Source organism: Sander lucioperca, chromosome 18 (assembly GCF_008315115.2).
Source record: "Sander lucioperca isolate FBNREF2018 chromosome 18, SLUC_FBN_1.2, whole genome shotgun sequence".
Taxonomy (NCBI): Eukaryota; Metazoa; Chordata; class Actinopteri; order Perciformes; family Percidae; genus Sander; species Sander lucioperca.
The window spans coordinates 29783625-29807867 of record NC_050190.1 but is presented as its reverse complement, the minus strand read 5'-3'; the positions used below and the strand labels follow the sequence as shown (position 1 = coordinate 29807867).

Sequence of the window (24243 nt, the reverse complement as noted above, 5' to 3'; positions counted from 1 at the left end):
TGCTAAACGGAGCAACGGTGCCTCTGCAAAATAGCCTCTGGAAGGAACTTGTTTTGGTGGAACACGTGTACGTTCAAAAGTTGTTTTAGTCGTGCAACAGAAATCTCAGATTGGACAGATAGTCTAGCTAGCTGTCTGGATTTACCCTGCAGAGATCTGAGGAGCAGTTAACCATAGTCCTCACAAATCCAGAGTTTAAAATTCCAACACAAAGAAAGTGGATGGTAACAGACATCGTAAAACGGAAAAAGAATACGTAATAGAGTGACATCCGGCGAAATTTCCGGCAGAACGAGAGCAATCCTGGAAGCGGAACCTAATCTGTGGATATCTAGTTGTCTCACTCACACAGCAGCCAGCCGCAGTAGAGACAGTAAATTGAAGGGAACTCCAAATTATACGAGGTAACGACTTCAAGTAAGTGCAATAAACCCTTCAGGAGTAAAAAGCCAATTCCTAATCAATACACCTGTTCAACAGACATAAACATGTTAACATGTGCAATATTTGAATCTGGTCTGTCCACAGTCTCTCATCCTCTCCTACCACTGTTTAGAACCCAATGTGTCATTTTCTGTTTTTGTCTTGTCATGTTTTGAGCTGGTAAAAAAGGCGCCTCCAGGAACCCAAATACAACATCAGGGTTAAATTCAGCATATGTTTAATGTTACATGTCATGTTTAGTGATATACAAAACTGTGCTGGGCTGTAACACCCCACTGTTTTACTGTTGTCTATGCTCCACTGCCATCTAGTGGTATAAAGAGTTCAGTACAGTTTAATCACAGCAAATAGCTTTTTGCTACTAAGTAGTTGCAGCACACAATCTTTTCATATATTCTCTGTATATATTGAGTAGGGTTAGGGTTAGGGTTATTTATCTCTATCTCTAGCTATCTGTCATGTTACACCATTCATGTTTATTTGTATAGGGACAATGAATGTTGCATAGACCTATGCCACACACAACAGCATTGATAGCCTAAGCTTATTTGCAATGCACATCCCTAGATGGGCCTTTTAAAAGACAAAGAAAAAAAAAACTCAACAGTTAGGCTACATAAAAGACAGCAGAGAACACAAACTCAACAATAAGATGCAAAACTCAGAACTCAACAAGACAAAACAGACAAAACAATACAAGACACAGACTAAAACAATAAATCACCATAAAACAGGAAGCACCAGATCATTTATGACTATATGGTCTCGCTTTGCCAGACCTTCCTCCACAGCGCTGCAGAGGAGGGTCTGGCTAGTCCATACAGCACTCCAGGATGGGAGAAAAACATGCTCTGGTTTATTGGCATTTCTTTAAACCAATCACAATCGTCATGGGCGACGCTTAAGTGCCGGACGGAGCCACGGTGCCGCTGCAAAATAGCCTCGGGAAGGAACTTGTTTTGGTGGAACGTGTACATTCAAAAGTTGTTTTAGTCGTGCAACAGAAAACTCATATTGGACAGATAGTCTAGCTAGCTGTCTGGATTTACCCTGCAGAGATCTGAGGAGCAGTTAACCATAGTCCTCACAAATCTACCAGAGATTAGAATTACAACACAAAGAAAACGGAAGGTGACGGGGCATCTGTCGGAATTTCCGGCGGCACCGGAGCAATTCCGGAAGTGGAACGTCATGGATATAGACTAATGACTGCTCCCTCTTCAAAAACAGATGAAGTTAAAACATGATCCCAGTCAGGATCCAGTTTGAGATCTTCTACGTACCTGATATAAGAGGAAACACTGTGACGATCACTGAGCCTGTACAGAGAGGAAGGTATAAGCCAAAGTGGTGCTTTTGGAACACCAACCAGTTTACCTGTAGTTAGACATCATCACAGACTGAACAAAGACATACATTTCATTCATTAGAATATACATATTATATCCTTGACTTATTATGTAGAATACATATTTATGTAAAAAAGTCGAACTTGGTGTTGTGAATAACAACCTGTTGTTCCAACCTCCTGTTGTCTTCCATTGGAAAGCAAGAGACACACACACACACACACAAGTTTGTGGCACTATCTTTGTGGGGACCTGTCATTGACATAATGCATTCCCTAGCCCCTTACCCTAACCTTAACCATCACAACTAAATGCCTAACCTTAACCCTTACCCTCACCCTAACCATAACCTAATTCTAACCCTAATCCTAAAACCAAGTCTTAACCCTCAAACAGACCTTTAAACTTGTGGGGTCCAGCATTTTGGCCCCACAAGGCTGTCCGGACCCCACAAGTATACTGGACTCCCGGTTTTTGAACCCCCACGAATATAGTTAAACAAGAACACACACACACACACACACACACACACACACACACACACACACACACACACACACACACACACAGCTCAGACCCTTTTATCGAGACTTGCTTTTGTTTAGTTTTCTACTGCCTTATGTATTTAGCTTGATGTCTGCATTTCATGTCTTTTGTTCTTTTTTTAGTTGCTATTTTGTCTTTTGTTATGAAGCACTTTGTGACGTCTGCTCTTGAAAGGCGCTATATAAATATCCCTATTTTTCTTCTTCTTACTGTTACTAAAACACTTACATGCACCACTTGACCAAACACAATGTAAGCAAATGAAGCAATTCATTTGGAGAATGAAGAGTTTGACAACGGCTTTGTGCAGAAATCACTTAAAATAGCATATACTGCACGTGAGTAAAGGTTTTTATCATCACCCCAATGCTTGAGTATTGCTCTGACATGTTTGACCACAAGATGGTGTCCTTAGTTTGCTTATCTTTCTCCATTCCCTCTAAAACTCCTTTGTTTGTTAAAACAACTGATTATACCTTTTAAAGGACACATTATAATAAAACTGGAGTAAGTAGGAACTAATTTGACCAATCTATGGAAATTATTTGCTAAATTGAAGGGCTGTTCCTAGTCTCCCTTTGCCAGACCTTCCTCCACAGTGCTGTGGAGGAGGGTCTGGCTAGTCCACACAGCATTCCGGGATGAGAGAAAAACGTGCTCTGGTTTATTGGCATTTCTTTAAACCAATCACAATTGTCTTGGGCGGTGCCGGACGAAGCTGACATATTTGCAGCTGACTAATAACAGAGGAGTGTGATGTGTAAGATGAGAATGCAGAGGTTAACTCGTGTACGTCATGGCTGTAAAAAATCAAATGGCATCTGTACTTCTATGTTAAGTGCAAACTCGCACGCAAGGGGAGGGTCATGCCTCTTTTTCAAATCATGTTGGAGGGTCATAGAAATATGATTACTGGCGAGTCGAGGGTCATGTCTTTTTAGCCTATAGAGGTCCCAAAACTCCTCCGGTGGCCCCTTAATTAAATAACGAACAGTTCCTAAATGAGTGAAATCTGGCGGAATTTCCGGCAGCAACGGAGCAATCCGAAGTGGAATGTTGAGGATATAGACTAGGCTGTTCCTAATGTGCAGCTGATTACTGCTCTGAATGTGAATAATGAGGAAATAAACATGTCAAAGGCAGGGCAAAGAAGTGACAGTTGTGTGACCCCCATATATTTATATATGTATGACTATTTATGACCACTCTTACAGGGCTGGGCCCCCGTCATATTAATTATTTATGTTTTTAATGATGCCTGATATGTTTTTAACTTGTGTCTTAAGGTGTTTTTGTGTTATATTTTTAATTGTTGGAGCTTGTATTGCATTGTTATCCCATCTTTTGGTAAAGAGGTATGCATTCAGAGCCAAAGTCAAAAAAATAAAAAAATTAGGTTGACAGTGGAAGACGAATATTGAAAATTATAATTGGTTCCAACTTAATATTAGTAGCTTGTATGAGTTTGCATTGGTACCATCCCAGCATGCACCGGGACAACAGACTCATGGGTCTCATTTTATTTTTGTTCCTGCATTGTTACCATGTGTTGGGTAGTGATGGTCAAATGAATTCGCGAACCACTGTCTTTATTTTCTGAGCCCACTAGATGGCGCTCTCTGAATTGCCATTCCTTTAACCTTTTTCTTTGAACAGAGATCGCCATCTAGTGGGCTCAGAAAATAAAGACAGTGGTTCGCGAATTCATTTGACCATCACTAGTGTTGGACAAGTTACCTAAAAAAACATAATTCATTATTTATTAAAAGTAATCAACAGCAAAAAGCAATTATTTACATTACTCACTACATTTTTTTGTATGAAGATGTAACAATTGCGTCACATCTGGCACCGCCTGATATTCCGTCGGATATTCCCTCGCCTTCCGCTCTCTGTGTTGGCGTTCTCAAACTCAGTTCGCTTTAGGAATCAACAATAAACTTCGAGCTAGCAAGCTACACGCTGAAAATGGCAAGTTTGGAAGAAAATTTGGACCGTGCAACAAGGCAGGCCTGCTTCGTTCTTTCGGGGAATGATTGTAAAGATTTACAGAGAATATGTTTACGGCATTTCCTCTCTAACTGGGACGTTTTGGGACTGATTTACGTATGAAGTTTAACGATGTATCCAGCTAATTTAAATAGCTCACGTTACTGTGTTGTGTAAACAGTTAATATTTAATGTGGCGTTTTTTTTTTTTGCTGGGTGCAAACGTTCTACCAAAACAAGTTCCTTCCCGAGACTATTTTGCAGAACCGTCGCTGCATCTGGCTTAGTGTCGCCTGTGATTGGTTTAAACAACCCAGAGCATTTTTTTTCTTCTATCCTGGAATGTATGTGTGCAGGGGCCAGACCTTACTCCACAGCGCTGTGGAGATACGTCTGGCAACGCGAGACTACTCAGCTTCATCAAGCATATCTCTGCATTTGTCCATTTTAACAATCTTTCATTGTAAGATTTCACATTGCTGACATCACTGAGACCATCAAACCATCAGTGTCAAACTGGAAAGCCATACCAAGTATGAGAAATTACAATCACAATGGAGTTATATTAAATTCATTATTCATACCATCGGGTGGCATGGCAACCGAGATATTATTCTAATAAGCCTCTTTATACAAGATTTGATCTCCTCCTCTCCTCTCTTTTCAGGAAGACGGCTCTGTTCCTGTGCATTTCAAAAACCTAATAAAATGTTAGTTGTTTTTGTATCATTCCAGTAAAATGTCAAAATGTAAGAAATGGTGTCCCAGGTATAATGTGGTTCATGTAACATCCAATCCTGGAATAAAAATGCCCCAGATAATCCAACCTGGTTAGTCCAAATGCCATAGTTAACTGATGCATTAAAAAAAAACCTGTCTCATTGAAGCACAGTCCCCTCCTGAGCAGGTCTCATTGACCCCTGACCTGTTCTTTCTGTTATGCATGCATCACACAGTCAGATCTCTCATTAGCATCAGTCAGTGTTTGACAGCTGGAGCTCCATTACACGGGTTAGGTGTCACACGGCCATTAAAAAACCCTTAAGTGCACTTGTTTTACTGGTCCCAGTGTAGCCATCTGAGCAATGAGCTGGAGGCTTGTTCAGGTTCAAAAGTTCAGATAATGAAGGAATATTCTTTTAGACACATCCATGTAGTGAAGACCAGGGCTGCTTGGCTAAGGGGGTTGAATGGAACATGACCTTTCTAAATATAAGAAGAAGAAATATAGCACAGAAGCTGAATGTCGAGTAAGTGCAAACATTTATTGTTCTAGAAGTAGTGATAGCCAAATGAATTGAACCATTTCCTTTATTTTCTGAGCCCACTAGATGGCGCTGTCTGTTCAACAAGTGTTGAAAGCACACTGAATTGCCATTCCTTGAGCCTTTTAAAAAAAAAAAAAAACAAGAGCGCCATCTAGTGGACTCAGAAAATAAATACAATTGTTCACAAAGCTTCATGAGGCTTCATGCGGCCATCACTAGCTAAAAGAGAAAGCTGATTGCTAAAACACAAAAGTCTAAACACTAAAAGGTCTACAGCCAAGCTATTAGCCCTTAATCTAAATGCTAATTTCAGCATGCTAACGTGGCAGAGGTTTTCTCCTTTCTATCTGCCCACTAAATTGTTACCGGCTGGATCTAATGATGAACTGGCACCTTTATAATTTAAAGGGGAACTATGCAGTTCTTTTTTTAGCGTACCTTACCTTAACTGAACAGCTTCGGAGTCATTGGAATGGTTATATGACTTTTTTCGAGTTGAATGGTGGTCGTCTCGCTCCCCCCTAGTGTGCGGAAAAACCACCCTTGCAACTTTTGGGCGGTGGGCCGCTGGCCTCAGCGTCAGGAAGTATCGCTTGATGATGTCAGGTCTCGCGATGTAATGAATTGCCTTACGGCACTGCACACATACGCCCATTCAGGAACCGGCTAACAAGGTAGCGATGGAGTTTTTCACAAAGAAAGCAGAAAGAAGCAGAAAGCTAGGAAAGCATTGTCGGAGGAACAGAGAAAGAGGAAACGGCAGACTGACCGAGCGAGGAGTCAGACACAAGTAAACACAGGAGCTGCTAAATATCTATTCTGAAGCTGTAGGAGGAGCTCTACAGAGAAACCTGTCAGCAAAAAGTGAGAAAACAGCGAAGAAATGGACAAAACTGCATATCGCACCTTTAATTAAGCCGTTCAACGCTATATCTGAGCAGGTGACTGCTGCTCTAGTGTTATTTTTTTTTAACTTATTCTGTGAATCTGGTTTCTGTGTTGGCGGCGTGGTCCACAGTTTAGCACGGCTGGGTTAGACACCTTGGCTCGTCACAATCTGATTGTAAGGTATGCATTCTTACAGTTTCCTGTACTGCCCGCTCATATGTGTCACAGGCGTCACATTTGCCTCTGCTCCTTTGCTAGTGATGGCCAAATGAAGCCTCAAGAAGCTTCTTGAAGCTTCATAAAGCTTTGTGAACCACTTTCTTTATTTTTTGAGCCCACTAGATGGCGTTCTCTGTTCAACAAAGGGTTGAAAGCACCATGAATTTCCATCCCTTGAGCCTTTTTCTTTAAACCAAGCTCAGAAATTAAATAAAATGATTTACATAGCTTCACAAGGCTTCATTTGGCCAGCACTAGCTAAAAGAGAAAGGCGATTGCTAAAACACAAAAGTTTATACGCTAAAGGTCTACAGCCTAACTCGTGCTCCTATGCACCTAAATGCTTTCTTACTTCACCAGCACCTTAATTACTTAATTACGCCGTTTTGTTCAGCGCTTTATCTGAGCAGGTGACTGCTGCTCTGTTTGTTTCCTACTGTACCTCGTCTGTCAACCTGGTGTCTGTGTTGGCGGCATGGTCCTCAGTTTTGGCACAACTGTGTTGGACACCATGGCTCGTCGTAATCAGTACTGCCCGCTCATGTGTCACAGGCATTACATTTTCATTACATTTTCCTCCGCTCCTTTGCTTTTGCAGCGTGGCTGGCTCATCTCTTGGCTTCGGATCTGGGTAATATGTTCCGCTATGTGTCCTGTGCCCCCAAGCCTTGCTTAACGCAGCTTCGCTTAGGTTGAGGTAGACCGTCTCGTTTTCATCTCTGCTAACTTTCGGTTGCTTCTATGTGGCCTCATGCTAAATGTGCATTTTTGTAATCTGTAGTCTCTGGACTAACTGTAGATCGAGCCACAGTTTCTACTCTTCTGCTGTTGGGGAAATTGTGTCATTTCCCTTACGGTATGGACATGCAAGTTTGCGTTATTGTTTTCCTGCATTTGTAGGCCAGGCTGTGTAACACAATGACAGCCTTTCCAAAAACCTGGCTTCCTGTCTCTCGTCTTATCTCTCTACTTTCTGAACCTCCCTGGCCATGGCCCAGTCTCCTCTGGCTTATTCAGCCTGCATGCACTCAGGGATCTGACGACAGCTCATTTCAGCTCACATGGGAGAACCCACTTAATAATATTAGGGTGTACGTAATTTGATGGTTGGAGTATAGCAAGAGGGAAGGGGAATTCATCTCTGCAGCTTCTATTTAAACAAAGGAACAAGACATCTGCACCCACAGAAGAAACTAACAGTGGGGCTAATGAACTTATAGAGAGTGATTATTTATAGTAAAATACATATGGCATGTTTTTTTGTGCAAGAATTCAATACTATATTTTGTATTGCATTGTAGAAAACTAGTGTAGATCAAATCAAAGAAAGTGAATTTAGTCATTGTAAACACAATGTTCTTAGAACCTGTTAGAATTTGTATATACAGTTACAATGTATGTGACTGGGGCCCACCTTCAGTCTATTCTATTATACATCCCTGCTGTGGAGCACTGACAGGAAGGAAGCAGGGAGATGTCTTTACCAAACAAAGCTTTCTAGAAACCATGTGTGCGATTCAGGAGATGAAAGCAAATCCCATGACAGGGAAAGAAAATAGAAGTCATCCCATTCTAAAAGGCGCAGTGTCAAGGCAGAGCAATTGTTCATTCATTGAGTCATTAAGGCAGGTTATGAAGTGGAGGAAGTCAGCCTATCATGTAATAGACGGTATCTGAATGACAAGAGTAGGCCACTTTCATGCCACGTGCTCTATGCTCACTGTCAGTAATGCTGCAATTTCAAAGAGGAGCTGTCATGACCACCTACCATAATTTCCCATGAACGCCCTCCTCCAACCACCAAGCGCGCGCGCGCACACACACACACACACACACACACACACACACACACACACACGCAACCGTATACACACCATATGTAAACCAGCCAGCTGTGTGTGGCTGTCATCATTCCTTAGTATCACAGTCACTTGTCCACATAAGATGCATCCAACAGTCTGCTGTAAAAGTTCTAAGCCATGAATGTCAACAAATGACACATGCATGCAGTGATCATTTGACAAAATGAGGCCGATCTATACTACGTCCTGATATCCACATTTACCCCTATGTTCACATCAATGGAAGGTACAAGTGCAGTATTTTTTTATATTAATGTTTTGTAAATTATTTAGAGAATCAAGTCACATGCAATGTAATTTCGGTTGACAACTTTCACCCTTTGACCCTTGTCACCCTCCTGGGGGCTAGGTGGGGGGTGGGGGCCTTGGGCCTACAGTATATATATACCAATTCTAGACCCCTTCCACAGGGCTTTGGAGTTGGATCATCATCTGTGTCCTGGACCGGGGGTCTCTTTCCCTCATCCAATATCTTCCCTAACCCTGTCATGGCCTTTAAACAATGTGTTTGAGGACTTGTGATAGATGAGCTAAAATTAGGATTTTATGTGGACAGACACATGCTCATACGTGCATGCTTCTAATGCATGTCAGCTTACCCTGTGGGTTCACCTTCCTGCCAGCTCATTGGAATCATTAATCTCCATGACTTAAACAGTATATGTGCGTTTTTTTGTTACTGTTCTTGTACACACTATCTCCTGAATGTCTTGAATGAAAGAGCAGTGTGCTTGAATCTCCTTTTTACAATATACTGAGGACTCCAACACTCCTGCATAAGAAATACTGGCTGTGTAAGTCTGGACCTCATTCATGAACAGCCCACGATTTTGGAAGTTTAGCAGGCTACTTTACCAAAACAGTGTAGGACATTTTGAGCTAAGGGTGGAAGGTAAATGTGTATAAGTCGTCACCAGTCTTGTGTCACTAACCCAGTATTCCAGGAGCTTCCTGGGCAAAGCTGATCCAAAGATGGAGCACTCCAGATAGCCTCAGGTGGATTCTTCATGCTGGAGTGAAGCTGTCACAACTCATCTGGCTTTAACATTCAGCTATAAGTAGAGCACCATGGCTGGCGTTGGCAGAGCCGTTTCTTCGTATAGGTGGGCTATGCAGATGCATAGGGCCCCCGTAGCCACTAGGGGGCCCCCAAGCTGCAAGTTCAGCCCGTTCAGCCTCGATATATTTAGGGAGAAATAAAAGGACCTGTCTTTATTTATAGCCACTAGCAAGTAGCCTTCTTTGTTCTAAACATTTTAAAATAAACCTGTTTTGCATTTATTTACATAGAGGAGCCTAATTGTTAACTTTTTCATTATCATTTTCTGTAGGTTTAAATTGCTTGGGTCAACTTGAGATGTTTAATTTGAATTTGATTGTTTTTTATGTTTCTAGCCTGTTTTCATCCTAAAGTGTAACAGATTGATGCATCGCTAAGGATCATCTTAAAGGTTTGAATTCCCCCCCATCGTAGTTTGACAAAATAAGGGCCCCCAAACAGCATCTTGCATAGGGCCCGTCAAAAGCTACAAACGGCCCTGGGTGTTGGTGTCATCTATGAAACAGCTATCTAGGAGCTTGGGACAGGTTTGCTAGGATATAGTCTATATCCATGACGTTCTACTTCAGCGATTGTTCTTTGTCTGGGAATTTAAACTCCGGTGGATTTGTGAGGACTATGGTTAACTGCTCCTCAGATCTCTGCAGGGTAAATCCAGACAGCTAGCTAGACTATCTGTCCAATCTGAGTTTTCTGTTGCACGACTAAAACAATTTTTTGATCCCCTACGTTCCACCCAAACAAGTTCCTTCCCGAGGCTATTTTGCAGAGGCGCCGTTGCTCCGTGCGGCGTTCAGCGCCGCCCAAGACGATTGTGATTGATTTAAAGAAATGCCAATAAACCAGAGCACGTTTTTCTCCCATGCCAGAATGCTGTGTGGACTAGCCAGACCCTCCTCCGCAGCGCTGTGGAGGAAGGTCTGGCAATACGAGACTAGCTAGGATTTGATTGAAAAACATTCAAAGAAAAGAATTTACATGAATATTATGTAGATGTGATTGATGGATGAAAGTTAGATATAAAGCTTATAGCGTAAGTTCAGCCAGGAAGACTATCTTACGTTCATCACTCATTCTCATTCCCCTCCATTCTCTCCCTCTCCCTTATCAGCTGTTAGGGGCGTTTATTGTCTTAGTTAAACCAACCAGATTTAGCTACAATCTCTATCAGCCAAACACATCATTGCTGTCAAAATTTAAAATTTCTCCTCTCTGTTGCTGTCATTTTATGTTTGTATTTTTGTTTGTCTGTAAGCGTGCTGTGTCCATAACGTACAGTGTTTGTGACAAAGAATTTCCATTTGGGCACAATAAAGTCTAAAGTCTAACAGTCTCTCATTTCAGTGTGAATCGTCCCGACCCTCGCCCTCCACGTCCACAGCCAGCGCCCAGGTCTGAGATCACCAGATCTCCGCATCCTCTTCATTCAGCACCATCACCACCAGTGTCTAGCAGTGCTGGAATGTAACTAAGTACATTTACTCAAGTACTGCACTTAAGTACAAATTTGAGGTATTTGTACTTTACTTGAGTATTTTCTTTTCATGCCACTTTCTAGTTCTACTCCGTTACATTTCAGAGAGAAATATTGTACTTTTTTGTCCGCTTCATTAATCTGAAAGCTTTAGTTAGGCTACAAGTTACTGATTGTTGCACACAAAACACATTTTTTTTAATGAAATACAAGGTTTTATTATAAATTATACTACCCAACAAATTATAGACCTAGAAGTCCAGCTGAAATGATTAGACCATTAAACACACAACTGTTTGGATCCTTTACACTTTCTAAAATGTGAGGATTTTTCTGCATTGAGTACTTTTACTTTTAATACTTTTAGTAAATTTTCCTGACAATACTTACGTACTTTTACTTAAGTAACATTTTCAATGCAGGACTTTGACTTGTAACAGAGTAATTTAACAGTGTGGTATTAGCACTATTACTGAAGTAAAGGATATGAATACTTCTTCCACCGCTGGTAACCAACATTGCTACCAAATGAATTGGTCTTCCCCCACCCACACTCTCGGATCTCAATTTTAAGGCCATCACACGCATCGCAACCACAATAGCACAGGACAACACACGCCCACTCAACAACCACTTCACTATTCTGCACTCTGGATGCAGGTGCAGGTCCCTAAGGTACAAGAGAGCTCTCTATGGCAAAAGCCTGGTGCCTGCAGCCATAGCAACCCTAAACAAGAGACCCAGATTAATCACTGCCACTTTGTCTGTGTTATCTGTCTATAGCTATGTTTCCATTCACTTGTCAATACTTACATACTTTTACTTAAGTAACATTTTCAATGCAGGACTATTGGGGGGGGGGGGGGTATCCTACACTACTCACGGCTTCTCAACCCCCCTTTAAAATATGATGACATCACGATGGGAATTCGATGATGTCACAATGGGGTCTAATCGCCAAAGACTTCCATCCATTTCTCTGGTTCAAAAGTACATTTTTCAATGTACCTCTAGCAAAAAATCCCAGAATTTTTGGGAGGGACCTGGGGGGGCTTTATTTTTTTTTTATAAAAGGTCCAAAGGAATGATGAATGGTCACGGAATTGAGGTTCTAGACCCAACTACAAGACCCGTTTATACTGCTACCATCATTAAGTTAACACATACACACACACACATATACACACACACACACACACACACACACACACATACACCCACCCACATACACACACATACACCCACCCACCCACACACACACACACACACACACACACACACACACACACACACACACACACACACACACACACACAAGCATGTGCCCGCTGTGTCTTTTTTAATGCTAATGCAGGTCACTGTGACTGTGCCTATGACTAAACATTTACACTTGATGCCTGGATCCACTCCATCAGTCATCAGCACTGGCAGGAGAATGCACGTGCAGCCCGAGGCCACATCTGTCAAGTTAGTTCTTCTAATCAAAATATATTATGTCACGCCTTAAACTGCATGAAGATTTGTGTGTAAAACACAAACAAATGCTTACTTAATAACCTTTACCTAGTATGAAGCCGACTGATTTTAGCATATTCTATCCCTCCAGCTGCAGCTGTTTGGTTGGGAGTGAAGACAATTATCTTAATTTACTGGTTGATCTACAGCATGTTCCAACCCTCACCTTTAGCAAGAAGATTTGGGTAATGACTGAACGAATGAGATCGCAATTACAAGTGAGCTAAATGAGTTTCCTTCGCAGGGTAGCTAGGCTCACTCTTAAGGCTGATTTATGGTTCTGCGGAGGCTCCACGCAGAGCTCTCGCTGTAGCCTACGTAAGTGGCCTGAAGTTTATACTTGTGCGTCAGTGTCTGTGTCGATCGAAGGACTGCAATGTGTCAGACCCCCATGTCAGCGAGCCGCGAACTGAGCTCACGAGAGATGTTAGCATGGACGTGAATGAGCTGTCACGGAATGCAAGACAGTCACGTTCTCGTATACAGGCGGCCGCCATCTTGGGAGTTACTGTCTTTCTAAACTATCTTTTTAATAAACTGTCTGTACACTTACAAAGTTCTCAATGCTTCGGTTAACATTTAGGGACCCTTGTTATGCTACCATTGAAGTGTCGTGATATTTTGAGCCTTTTTAGTGGTATAAATAGCGATTTGTTTTTACTTTCCCAGTGCCCCGAATACTAGCGTTGTAAGCTAATCAGCGGTCCGTGCTAGCTTGTTTCAAGCTACAAACACATTTGATTAGCATGAAATTAAAGAGTGTTTGGTGGACTCTGCTGCGCTAATATGCCCAGAGAACAAAGAGGCGTTTGAGAATGTGCCGCTTTCCAGGCGGCACATTCTTTTTATGTGCCGCCTGACATTAAATTAATATTGAGCAGTATTGAGTTTAGCCTATTGGTCCAGTCCTCAACAACAGTCCCTGTTTCTCATGTGGCCCCTTGGGAAAATGAATTGCCCACCCCTGGGTTAGACGTAGCCTAGAGGAGATGCTACTTTCAAATCTTGCTAGCTTTTCAACATTACTAACCCTGCCTTTAAATGTCTAATGTCAACCATCTACTGAGCATTAGTGATATTGGAGTCCAAAGGATAATAAAAGACAATAGCCACCCAGCCACAGCCTTCACCCTGCTGCTGTCTGGCCTGAGATACATATCGGCTGTCGCACCACGAGACTAGAAAAGCTCCTTTCCTCAGGCTGTATGACTTCTCAACCTAACTCCACCATAAAAAGCAGTTTTGTTTTGATTCTTGTGGAGCATAAAGGGACTACAACTTGCATTCCGTTGTGTAACCCTGTGTTAAACAATGACAATAAATTAACCTTGAACCTTGAACAGACAAGGCTGTCCCACTGAATATGTTTTTTTTGAATATCTGAGCACTTGACCTTTTGCAGGTCCATTGTTTTGATCTGATAGCAGTGTATTTTTCTTTCCTTGCAACCACCCCCTGACATATGTTAGCATCAGATCTTGGAGCATCTTTAGTGACACCAAAGCCCTGCTGGCAGGGCAGGAGATAGATGCACACCCAAAGGTCTACATATTTCACTGTGTGTTTTGGAACAGGTAGTACTGTTCCTATCTGTTTGTGAAGGTTGCTGCCGTCACTGACTATTACTTGAGACATTTGCGACCTTTCAGGTCTTGGTGCCTCTACAATTCATCTCCTGCTGTTGTGTGAACCCAAAGTGTGTTCATACAATTGTGGAAATAGCAGTTACTCTATATTACACTTATGAGTGTTGGCTTTTAGCTATCATGCAAAGAAAAATATTTTTAAAAAAGTGCTAGTTTTTAAAAATGGAAACAGATGACAACCAGGGTTCCTCTGAGATAAATAATAATAATAATAATAATAATAATAATAATAATAATAATAATAATAATAACTATTTGTATAGCACCTTTAAAAACAGTTCACAAAGTGCTATATCCGTGGAAATAAAGGACAAACAAATCAATACACATACACATTAAATCAACTCATACACCCATAAATACACAACATTGTAATAGTGAAAAAGGACTGATGAGTCAGCTCTAAAAGGACAAAATGACAAACAAAAAACATAAAGAGACAAACTCCACATTATGATATGCTAAAGGCCTAGGAAAAGAAAAAAACAAAACAATGTATATGCTATTGTCTGTACAACGCATTCTAATGAACGAGTCCATATGATATCGTACGAAAATGTATGCACATCAAAACGTATGATATCCTATGAAATTAGGAGACTGCCGGCTGGTCACGTGACGCCGGCTGGTCACGTGACGCCAGCTGGCTACGAGCTCCATGACGGCGAGTGGCAGTTCCTAGTTGTTTAAGCCGCTACAGAGCTTCATGACCTGGGCTACAGACCTCCATTGTATCAGCGGTAGTTGGTGGTTCAGTTACCTGAAAATAGGTGACTTTGAGCTGGGTACAAAGCACCACAACAGCCGGTCGTTTCGGCGGACATTACGGTTAAATTTAGTCCACAAAATATGAGCATTTTGATGCGATGAAAATTAAGATTAGGCACCAAAACGACTAGTTAAAGCTTTAGTGCATAACTTTTTGATAGTAATGAACGTCTGTTACATTCAAGCCATTGCCAAATGAGTTGCTACAAAGCTATTGAAGACTATCAGCTCCACACAACTCTCTCTGTGTTTCTCAGTATGACTATGTTCAGAAGATTGGGGCGTCCGGTGACTTTCCCGCTCAGAAACTCGAGTGAAGATAATGACCTCTTCTGAAGAGTCCATCATGTTTTTTTAATCCTCCGTGTCCTCCTTGGCTACTAACAACTGCGTGGAGGAGGGGTGGGGGCGCGTGCGCAATCACAGAAGGCTTGTATCATGTGGATGCGCAGACAGTGTTGTTGTCATTACTTTGAATTCCTCATGGGGGAGACAGAAACTACGCTCTATAGCTTTAAGATTAGGAAAAAGATCGTAGTTTGGATTAAAACACTCCTAAAGAACACACATTTCCTGGGTGAAAGGCTTTAGTTTTCCCCAGGAAGTGAACTCCGCTGTCTGGCTTGAAAGTCCTGTATGTTAACGCCCACCTATCCGGTGGGTTCAAAATGTGAAAGAAACTAATTACACATGGCTGCTATTAAATGGTGTAGCTGTTATCTCTGCAATCCAAACAGAAAATGCATGGTTTACTCTCAGACACAAGGAGTAAAATGTTACAATTGACCCCGTTGTCTTTATTTTATGTTGAAAAAGGCGATTAAAACTGCAAACAACCATTCAATCAAAATAAAACTTTCCTCTTATTTGTGAAATGAGCATGTGACTCGATTCAACTCCACCCCTCAAATAATCGCAAACGAGAATCGATAAGAACCGGAATCAAAAGGAAGAATCGGAATTGGAATCAGAATTGTTCAAATCCAAACGATGCCCAAACCTAGCGGCATCCATCACTGCCTGTTTGGAGACACTGATACAGATATACAGATATAGGGAAATATGATTCATGATTCAAGTATAGCAGTTGGAATGGTGAACAGTGGCAATTATAGTAACAATAAAGATAGTGGAACTATGACTAGAAATAAGAGTTGTCACAATATATTTACACTTTCAAGCAATAAGCTTAAATAGCAACAACAACAAAATGAACCAAGTCGAATTTTATTGAAATAACATTACCAAAAATAACAATTGCGTGTTTCTTTTCATGAATGTTTCTCATTAGTTTTGGCTGTGCGAATTCTGCTTGAGATCCTCAAAGGACTTGGCAGGATCTGGATTAGTATTATGGTCCCTAAAGTTCAGATTTGGCAATGTTCTTCTCTTTTCCTTCTTTTTACATTTAATTAATGAAAGTAGTAACGCCTGTATCACCTATTGACATCCATACATGTGATTTGACGCGCTTTTTTAAATGCAATGTGCACGTTGGTTTCCATCGTGCGCAGTGGTGCGCATTGATAAATATCTCATCAGCAGGAAATGGAGGCTTTCCGAGCGGCGGAGCCCTGCGCCTCTATATTTATCCGCCAGTGTGCTGCTGTGCTACAGTAGGACGCTGCTCTTTGTACACTTTGCTCTCAGGTTAGTCTCTGGCTAAAATGTGGGGACTCCCTGTTGGAGGAGCTGACAGAATGGACGGACAGTAAACGCATCTCTCTGGGTTGCTATACTCTCTCTATTTTTTCTGCCGAAGGTTTTTTCATCTCCACTGTGTTTAGTCACTGTTCAGTTTCTCTTGGCAACCCCGGGGACACCTGTCGCGCGTCAGGTAGGCAGAATCAGTCGATAATGACACTTAATTGGACGTACTAAAAACATTTTTTAAAAAGCGCTGGAGAAAGCTCATTGTTCAGCCAGTTTTTGGATCGGGAGTTGGGCTTGCAGATTCTTGGATTAAAACTGAAGACAACCCCAGTTTTAAGTAGACTAAGCCGGTGTAATGTCTATCTTTATGGAGGCAGATATCGGCGCTGGGTCCGTTTATTTGCAACAGCTGTAAGACGGTTTGTGCCGTTTTTTACCGTGTAATTTACGCGCTCTGAAAGAAAGCGTTTCCCGTCTTGTTTGCAGGTTTCAGCAATGAGAGGACGATGGAGCTCACATTCCATCTCTGTATTGATCTCTTTGATCGTACTGTGGCAGACACGGTAAGTTGGATATCCGTGATATGTTTTTTTCTTCTTTTTTTAATTATAAATTAACATAAAAAAATACCACCGCTCGGACGGCAGACTGACCGCGCGCACAGGCAGCGTAGCCTAAACGGCTCTTTGGCTTTCAACCGAAAGGCCAATTAACGGGATGTTATGTTAAGCAACCTAGTAGTCTAACCTTAATGAGCCACGTTTACAAAAGGATGTCCTTTCCATGACGGTTGCTCTGACTTCATCCCCACGTTCGAAGCGCAACACCAAACCTCGTTGATAAATCTATCTATTAAAGGATTATTTGCATATTAGGAAAAGATCACACATAGCTCAATGCTTTATGCAGTTCCATAAGAGTTGTTAAGACGTGCGGGGAAGTTCGGCTCCTCGATATTAGACAAAGCATCCATTTATTGAGAGAAATCTCAACTTGTGGTGCACTTCGACGAAAAAGATGGTAGGCGAGTAAAAGGGCAACCCGTTTTCAAAAGTTGAAATCCTAATTCATATTAATTCAAGCAACACATTGGTACCCCATTAATCTGTATGGTATTACATGGGGTGTTTAGCCTACACCACTTGTAGACATAATAGAGCAGCTGTGATAATTAAAACAGGTTATCCCCCACCAAACTGAAAATAGGCCTAATATTCTATGGGAATTAATTTACCTAATTATTTGTTTTCCTTAAAAAAAAAAAAATAAAAAAAAAAAAAAAAAAGACAAAAGAAATTCAGTTTGAGACTTGAGTGTTTAAAGGGTCAACAAATAGAAGATTAGGCATTTTGTCACAATGTTCTGCCTCAGTGCATCACAATCCTTTATTTTTCATAATGCATTAAGTAGCCTAATACATTACCGTGTTAGATTCTTGTTAACAAGTAAATATTAGTATTACTTCTTACTTTATAAATGGCTAAAGTAGACTGAATCTGTAACAAGCTGCCCTATCAACGCGTCACTCCACTCATGACAATTAAAAACATTGGTAACACTTTAGAATACAGTCGGCAACAGAGTAATTCTTCCCATTTCTCAGAGTAAGGTGTTGTACGGAGTACTAACTAGGACAGTAGGCTATGTACTGATAGTACCTGCAGCTACAAGGCAACAAGATGTGAAGTAAGGGAATACAGGGGTAAGAATCTGGGAACTTAAGAATTATTCATACTGTAGGCATTAATCATGTACAAGATCCAATATTACGGGGTTACAGTATAACCTACCAAGCAACTCTAGCACTTTATAAATATGCTGTGATTTATTTCAAAATGACCCTATACCGCTTACCAACACTAGAGGGGTACAGATGATAACAAAATGAGGATAGGCAAACTACATATTTCCTATATAACTACAGGGCAACTTTATGTTTATACCTAATACAAACAGTGGTTCAGGGAACATACTGTAGGTATATGTAGACTATGTGTAAGTATAAAAAAAAAAGTAGGCCTACTTTCAGTATTGGGTTCAACATTATATGTACTGACTCAAAGGCTTTGATTCAACTGTGCCTGCCGAGCCTCCGTCCCTGAAGTCGGACTATAGCCACATGTCATTTTTTTAATGCCACGATATTTAATATGAATAAATCATGAGCTCATACAACCACTGAATCTTGTGCGGCAAACTGCCTCGACACACGCACGCACGCACGCACGCACGCACGCACGCACGCACGCACGCACGCACGCACGCACGCACGCACGCACGCACGCCTACATAACACCCTGGTGGCTGGCTGCAGTATAGGTCATAAACCCCGCCCCCTTCATGTTAGCTAATTGGACATGAACCAAACTAAAAAGTCAAAATACACGTCAGATACATTTTTCCCCAAAGATGGTTTCTGTCATTTTAGGTAGTTCTGATCACGCTGATGTTATATAAGTGTTCATAAATTCAAGTTCAAAAAATTAAGTGTTTTTTTATTTATTTAATTTTTTATTTGTTGCTATAGAAACGGGGTGAAACGTCATGATTGACAGCTGTGATTGACTTGCGATTGGTCGGGCGGGTGTATGGGCGGGACTTTGATATTGCTGCTCCACCGCCTGATTACTGCGCAGACTCTGGCTCAAAAATTACAAGATGGCGGTGCTCCTAATCGGGATATTTTGGCTTCACTTCTGTACAGTGGGAGGAAGTGGAGACGCGTCATCCATCTTTATATACAGTCTATAGTGTACTATAGCCAATAGTGTGTTCGCCATTTTGTAGTGGTGTTCAAATTCTCCGCGGTTACTTTCATTCACTATATAGTCCACTATAAAATACCCACAATGCACTGCTAATATGAGTGTACATACGATCTACCCTACATTTTACTCCTGTATACCACAATGCAACGCGGCCGTGTTTTTCCAGCGGAGAAGAAGAAGAAGCACCTGCGAAAACTGTAAAGCGGGTTTTTGTTTCTAAACGATCGAAACAAGCTTTTACTCTCCTCCTGATTGTTGGTTTGTTTCAGGGACGTATTAGAAGTATATATTTTCAGTGAAGGTCCGAAATCTCGTGTGGTCGCTCCCTAGTTCACTATTTAATAAACACTATATATGGAAATAGTGAGTGAGTGAACGGTTTCGAACACAGCTCATGTTACACACGCACACACACAATGTTGGCAACTTTCTCAGCGGCTCCTCTGGCAGCAGCACAGCCTCTCTTCCTGCCTCTGCTCTCTCGCAGTGCGCACGCAGGCAGGACTCAGTTACTATGGTTACGGGCATCTGTGTCGCCAGGTCATTTTGTCAGGGCTTAACCCTGAATGTTTTGAGAGTAGAGCCGAAAATCATTGTAAATGTAAGCCAGTGTGTGTGAATTTGATGTCAAAATAAATGAACTATTCATAATTAATCTGGAAAGTACACAACAGTTTTTACAGTAAGTAAGTAAGTAAGTAAGTAAGTACACACTTACATTTTTCAATAGTTAAGACATGTACTCTGCATGTAGATAAGGTGCCACAGTGCATGAAAACGCATCAAAATAGAGCTTGTTTATACCAAAATGGATCTCTAGTCATTGCACTATATCTTAATTCAAATATGATTTGACGAGCTATGGGTCTCGTCATAACTTTCAAACTCAGCATGTCTCTGTTAACGATATTTTAACATCAAACTATTTCGACGTTCATCCAAAACTGAGCACCTCATGCCAGATCTGTAGGCAAACATGTCTCTATGGTAACCCTCAACAACAGCTTCATGGAAGACAGTCACAGCTGCCACTCGCTTCACCAGCAGATGTTGATGGTTGGCGCTCTGCACTCTCAAGGATAGTCCCGCTTTTGTACTAAGTAATATTATGTACCCGGCCGGTAGTTAAAAATACTTAGAGATTAAGTTCTCTTTAAATTCCTCCCAAACACCAGATTGTCGCACACGAGGACATAGCCTACTGTTAGCCATAATAATAGAATTAGTACCCGTTTAATGGCATTCATTGTTTTTTGTTTGTTCATGTTTAACCAGAACCGGACCATAAAACACTGATGGCAATCATATCACATCCATACAGGGATAGTAGTATAAAGCTGTTAAAACATAGTAAAATATATGTATTTTCTAACACGCTGGTATCAGATTGGTTCGTTCAGGTATCGGAATCGGTATCGGGAAGGAAAAAATAGTATCAGGACATCCCCACTTCAAATTAGGTTTTACGGTATAGGACATTATTTTATTTGTTTATTTTGTAATGTGTACCTATGTAGCTCTTTTAAAATATACGTTTACGTTGAAGCTTCTTCAGTTTGATCCGGACCGAGACTACCTCTTTTGGTCAGACCAAATTTCGTCCGTTTACTCCAAAAGAGGTAGTCTTTGTCCGGATCAAACTGAACCATACACCTGTAATTTTGGTTCGGATCAAACTGAAAAGTCTGAAAGTCCGGACCAAACGAGGTAGGTGTGAAAGCCCCCTTAGTCTTTAAATTGTAGAGCTTTTAATTCATTGAAAAACAGAGTTTGTTGGGATAAAATGTATGTGATATAGCAGGTAGACATTACCAAGATGTGTCATGACCCACAGTTCTTAGTAGTAAGTATATTTCTGTAGCTGATTTAGAGGTCTGTGTCCATAATCACACGTTTGTCTTTTATGTAGGTCAAAAGCAGATTCCAATTCAACACGTAACGTCAAAGACATCACAACCTTCACCAAGATCCTGGACAGTCTGCTGGATGGATATGACAACAGACTGAGACCTGGCCTGGGAGGTAAGAAATGGAAGACCATTCACTTACTTGGTGTGTGCACCAGTAAAGGGCTTCTCCAGTGATTTACTATTGCCCTAGTCTCGCTTTGCCAGACCTACCTCCACAGCGCTGCGGGGGAGGGTCGTTAGCGATTCCACACAGCATTCCGCAATGGGAGAAAAAAAACGTGCTCTGGTTTATTGGCATTTCTTTAAACCAATCACAATCGCCATGGGCGGTGCTAAATGCCCAACAGAGCCACGGTGCAAAATAGCCTCGGGAAGGAACTTGTTTTGGTGGAACGTGTACGTTCAAAAGTTGTTTTAGTCATACAACAGAAAACTCAGATTGGACAGATAGTCTAGCTAGCTGTCTGGATTTACCCTGCAGAGATCTGAGGAGCAGTTAACCATAGTCCTCAGAAATCCACCGGAGAGTAGAATTACAACACAAAGAAAGCGGAAGGTAACGGATATCCGGGTGAAAAGACCATGATCCAGCGGAATTTTCCGGCAGCACCGGAGCAATCACGGAAGTGGAACGTCGTGAATATAGACTACGATTGCCCTTTAATAAAGTTGGGACAGATTTCAAAAGAAATGGTCAAAAATCGAAGCAGCATAAAAGAAGATATCCTGACTTTTATTCCCTAGTTTAGGTCAAACTATTTAAACACTGGATCCTACATTCTCCTTAATGCAATTGAATTAAGTATTTCATTAGACTCTTCCTGTCTGGAGCAACGACAGTACATTTCCAGGATAATTGCCTCACATTCACGATGTTCCTTACCTTCCGCTCCCTGTGTGTTGGAAAGAGCAAATTAAGTTTAACCATGCATCCAGCTAATTCAAATATCTTACGTTACTGTATTGTGTGAACAGTTAACTTCATTTAATATTGTATGTAGCCTTTTTCTTTTGCGTGGGTGCAAATGTTCCACCAAAACAAGTTCCTTCCCAGCTTAGCACTGCCCAAGACGATTGTGATTGGTTTAAAGAAATGCAAACAACCCAGACCGTTTTTTTCTCCTCTCCTGGAATGTAGCGCTGCGGAGATAGGTCTGGCAATGCGAGACTAGACTCTTCCTGTCTGGTGAATACCCAGGTCTTTCAAACTCCAAACCTGCAGTTTGTACGTCAAGCTTTCTGTTATAAAGTTTAAGTCTCCAAGACCAGGATGACATAACCCAGGGTTTTTCCTGTAGAGAGGAATTTTTGGCACCCCAAGAGGTTTTAGCCAGCCCCAAAGGATCTTAAAAATGGAAAGAATTAAGATAAAAACTAGCAATTCAAATCCTCTTTGACTGTGTTTAATAGCAATTTACCAAACAACAGTTGAAAAGCAGAACATGAAGTTGAAAAGGAGAGCTAATCTCAGTTTTACCGTCCAGAGTCTGGCTATGTCGGACTCTCCTGGTGATTTTAAAGGTGGTATTTAAATAATATTTATTTTTTAAGCAGTTTTGTTGATTGGGGTGACATTTACTCAAGCGTAAACATTTTTTTAAATAAAATTTTCAGAAATTACAGTACGCGGACCAATCATGCTTCCTGCCGTGCATAGTCACCCCCCCTCCAAAGGCCCATTGAGCCAGGAAAAACCCTGCATAACCCTGATGACATCACTACGACATCATCATGTATAGTTTTCACACACAGAGTAGGACTCAATAGTAAACTGATTCCCATGTGTAAAACGTACAGAGCTTAAGGCATAAATGTACAGCATATAAACTCCATGAAAAACATTTTTCAGTTTTTTTTTTAACCAAAGATTAAAATTATCAATAAATATAAACGTGCAGGCTGTTTGTAGCCAAGTGTAGAGACTTAAAATCTTGCTAAACTGTCCAATGCCCCTTCCTCAGGGCAGGGACTTATAGCAGCTATGATTTTCTATAATGAATTTCACTCTTTCTCATCGCAGACCGAGTGACGGAAGTGAAGACTGACATCTATGTGACCAGTTTTGGTCCAGTGTCTGACACAGATATGGTAAGTCTCACAGCTCATCTCATAGTGCATCTTCTCAGGACCCGAGACAACACACACAAAGTGCAAAATGAAAAAGGCTCTTTGAAAGCCCCGTCTACACACTCCAAGCCATCAAAATAAAGGTGCAGTTAGAGATGTAACGTTTCAACATTTTGCTGCACAATTAATTGTCTCAGAAATAATTGTGATTATAATAATAATAATAACACATTTTTATTTGTAGAGCACTTTTCATTGAAAAATCAATAGAAATCAAAAGCGCGTTTAGATAAAGCGCGTTTAGATATGACACTAAAGGAGACTTTTAGCGTCAATAACAACGGCAAAAGCACCTGACCAAGCATCCGTATTTTACGGGATGGGAGTGAGAATCTGTAGGTGCTACACATAGGTTACACAGTTAACCATGTTACCACTCCTTTCCGGAGAGAATATAACAGCTTGTCAGACGGAGGCGTTTTCGCCCATATTCGGCAGCGCAAATTAACATACAAAGTGAATGCAAAGATGTGATTAGACGCAAAAAGATGCAAATTTGAGGGGGCGGCGTGAATTACGCAAATGGTGTGATGTGAATAAGGCGAATATGGAAAAATAACGCAGCATTCACATGTGTTTAGGAGAATGACGCAGACGTGTTAGTGAAGGGGGTTTGGTGATGCGATACTATGAGAGCACTCAGACTGAACCAACACATCCAGAAAACCAAAACAAAGTCAATTCAATTTTATTTATAGTTAATGTAGCACAGAAGAAAAAAAAAATACAGCTGTGGGGAAGGAGATAATTGTATGAT

At 41.2% G+C, this 24243-nt stretch overlaps 1 protein-coding gene across 1 annotated transcript in view; it reads left to right on the top strand.

Moving 5' to 3' along the window:
- Positions 1-16569: 16569 nt before the first annotated feature.
- gabra2a (gamma-aminobutyric acid type A receptor subunit alpha2a) overlaps positions 16570-24243 on the top strand; it is a 28645-nt gene continuing 20971 nt past the window's right edge. Inside the window, exons 1-4 of the mRNA XM_031321434.2 lie at positions 16570-16865; positions 17168-17244; positions 21359-21471; positions 23380-23447. Of these exons, the coding sequence (XP_031177294.1) occupies positions 17177-17244; positions 21359-21471; positions 23380-23447 (249 nt within the window). The 5' untranslated portion in view covers positions 16570-16865; positions 17168-17176. The remainder of the gene's footprint in view (positions 16866-17167; positions 17245-21358; positions 21472-23379; positions 23448-24243) is intronic.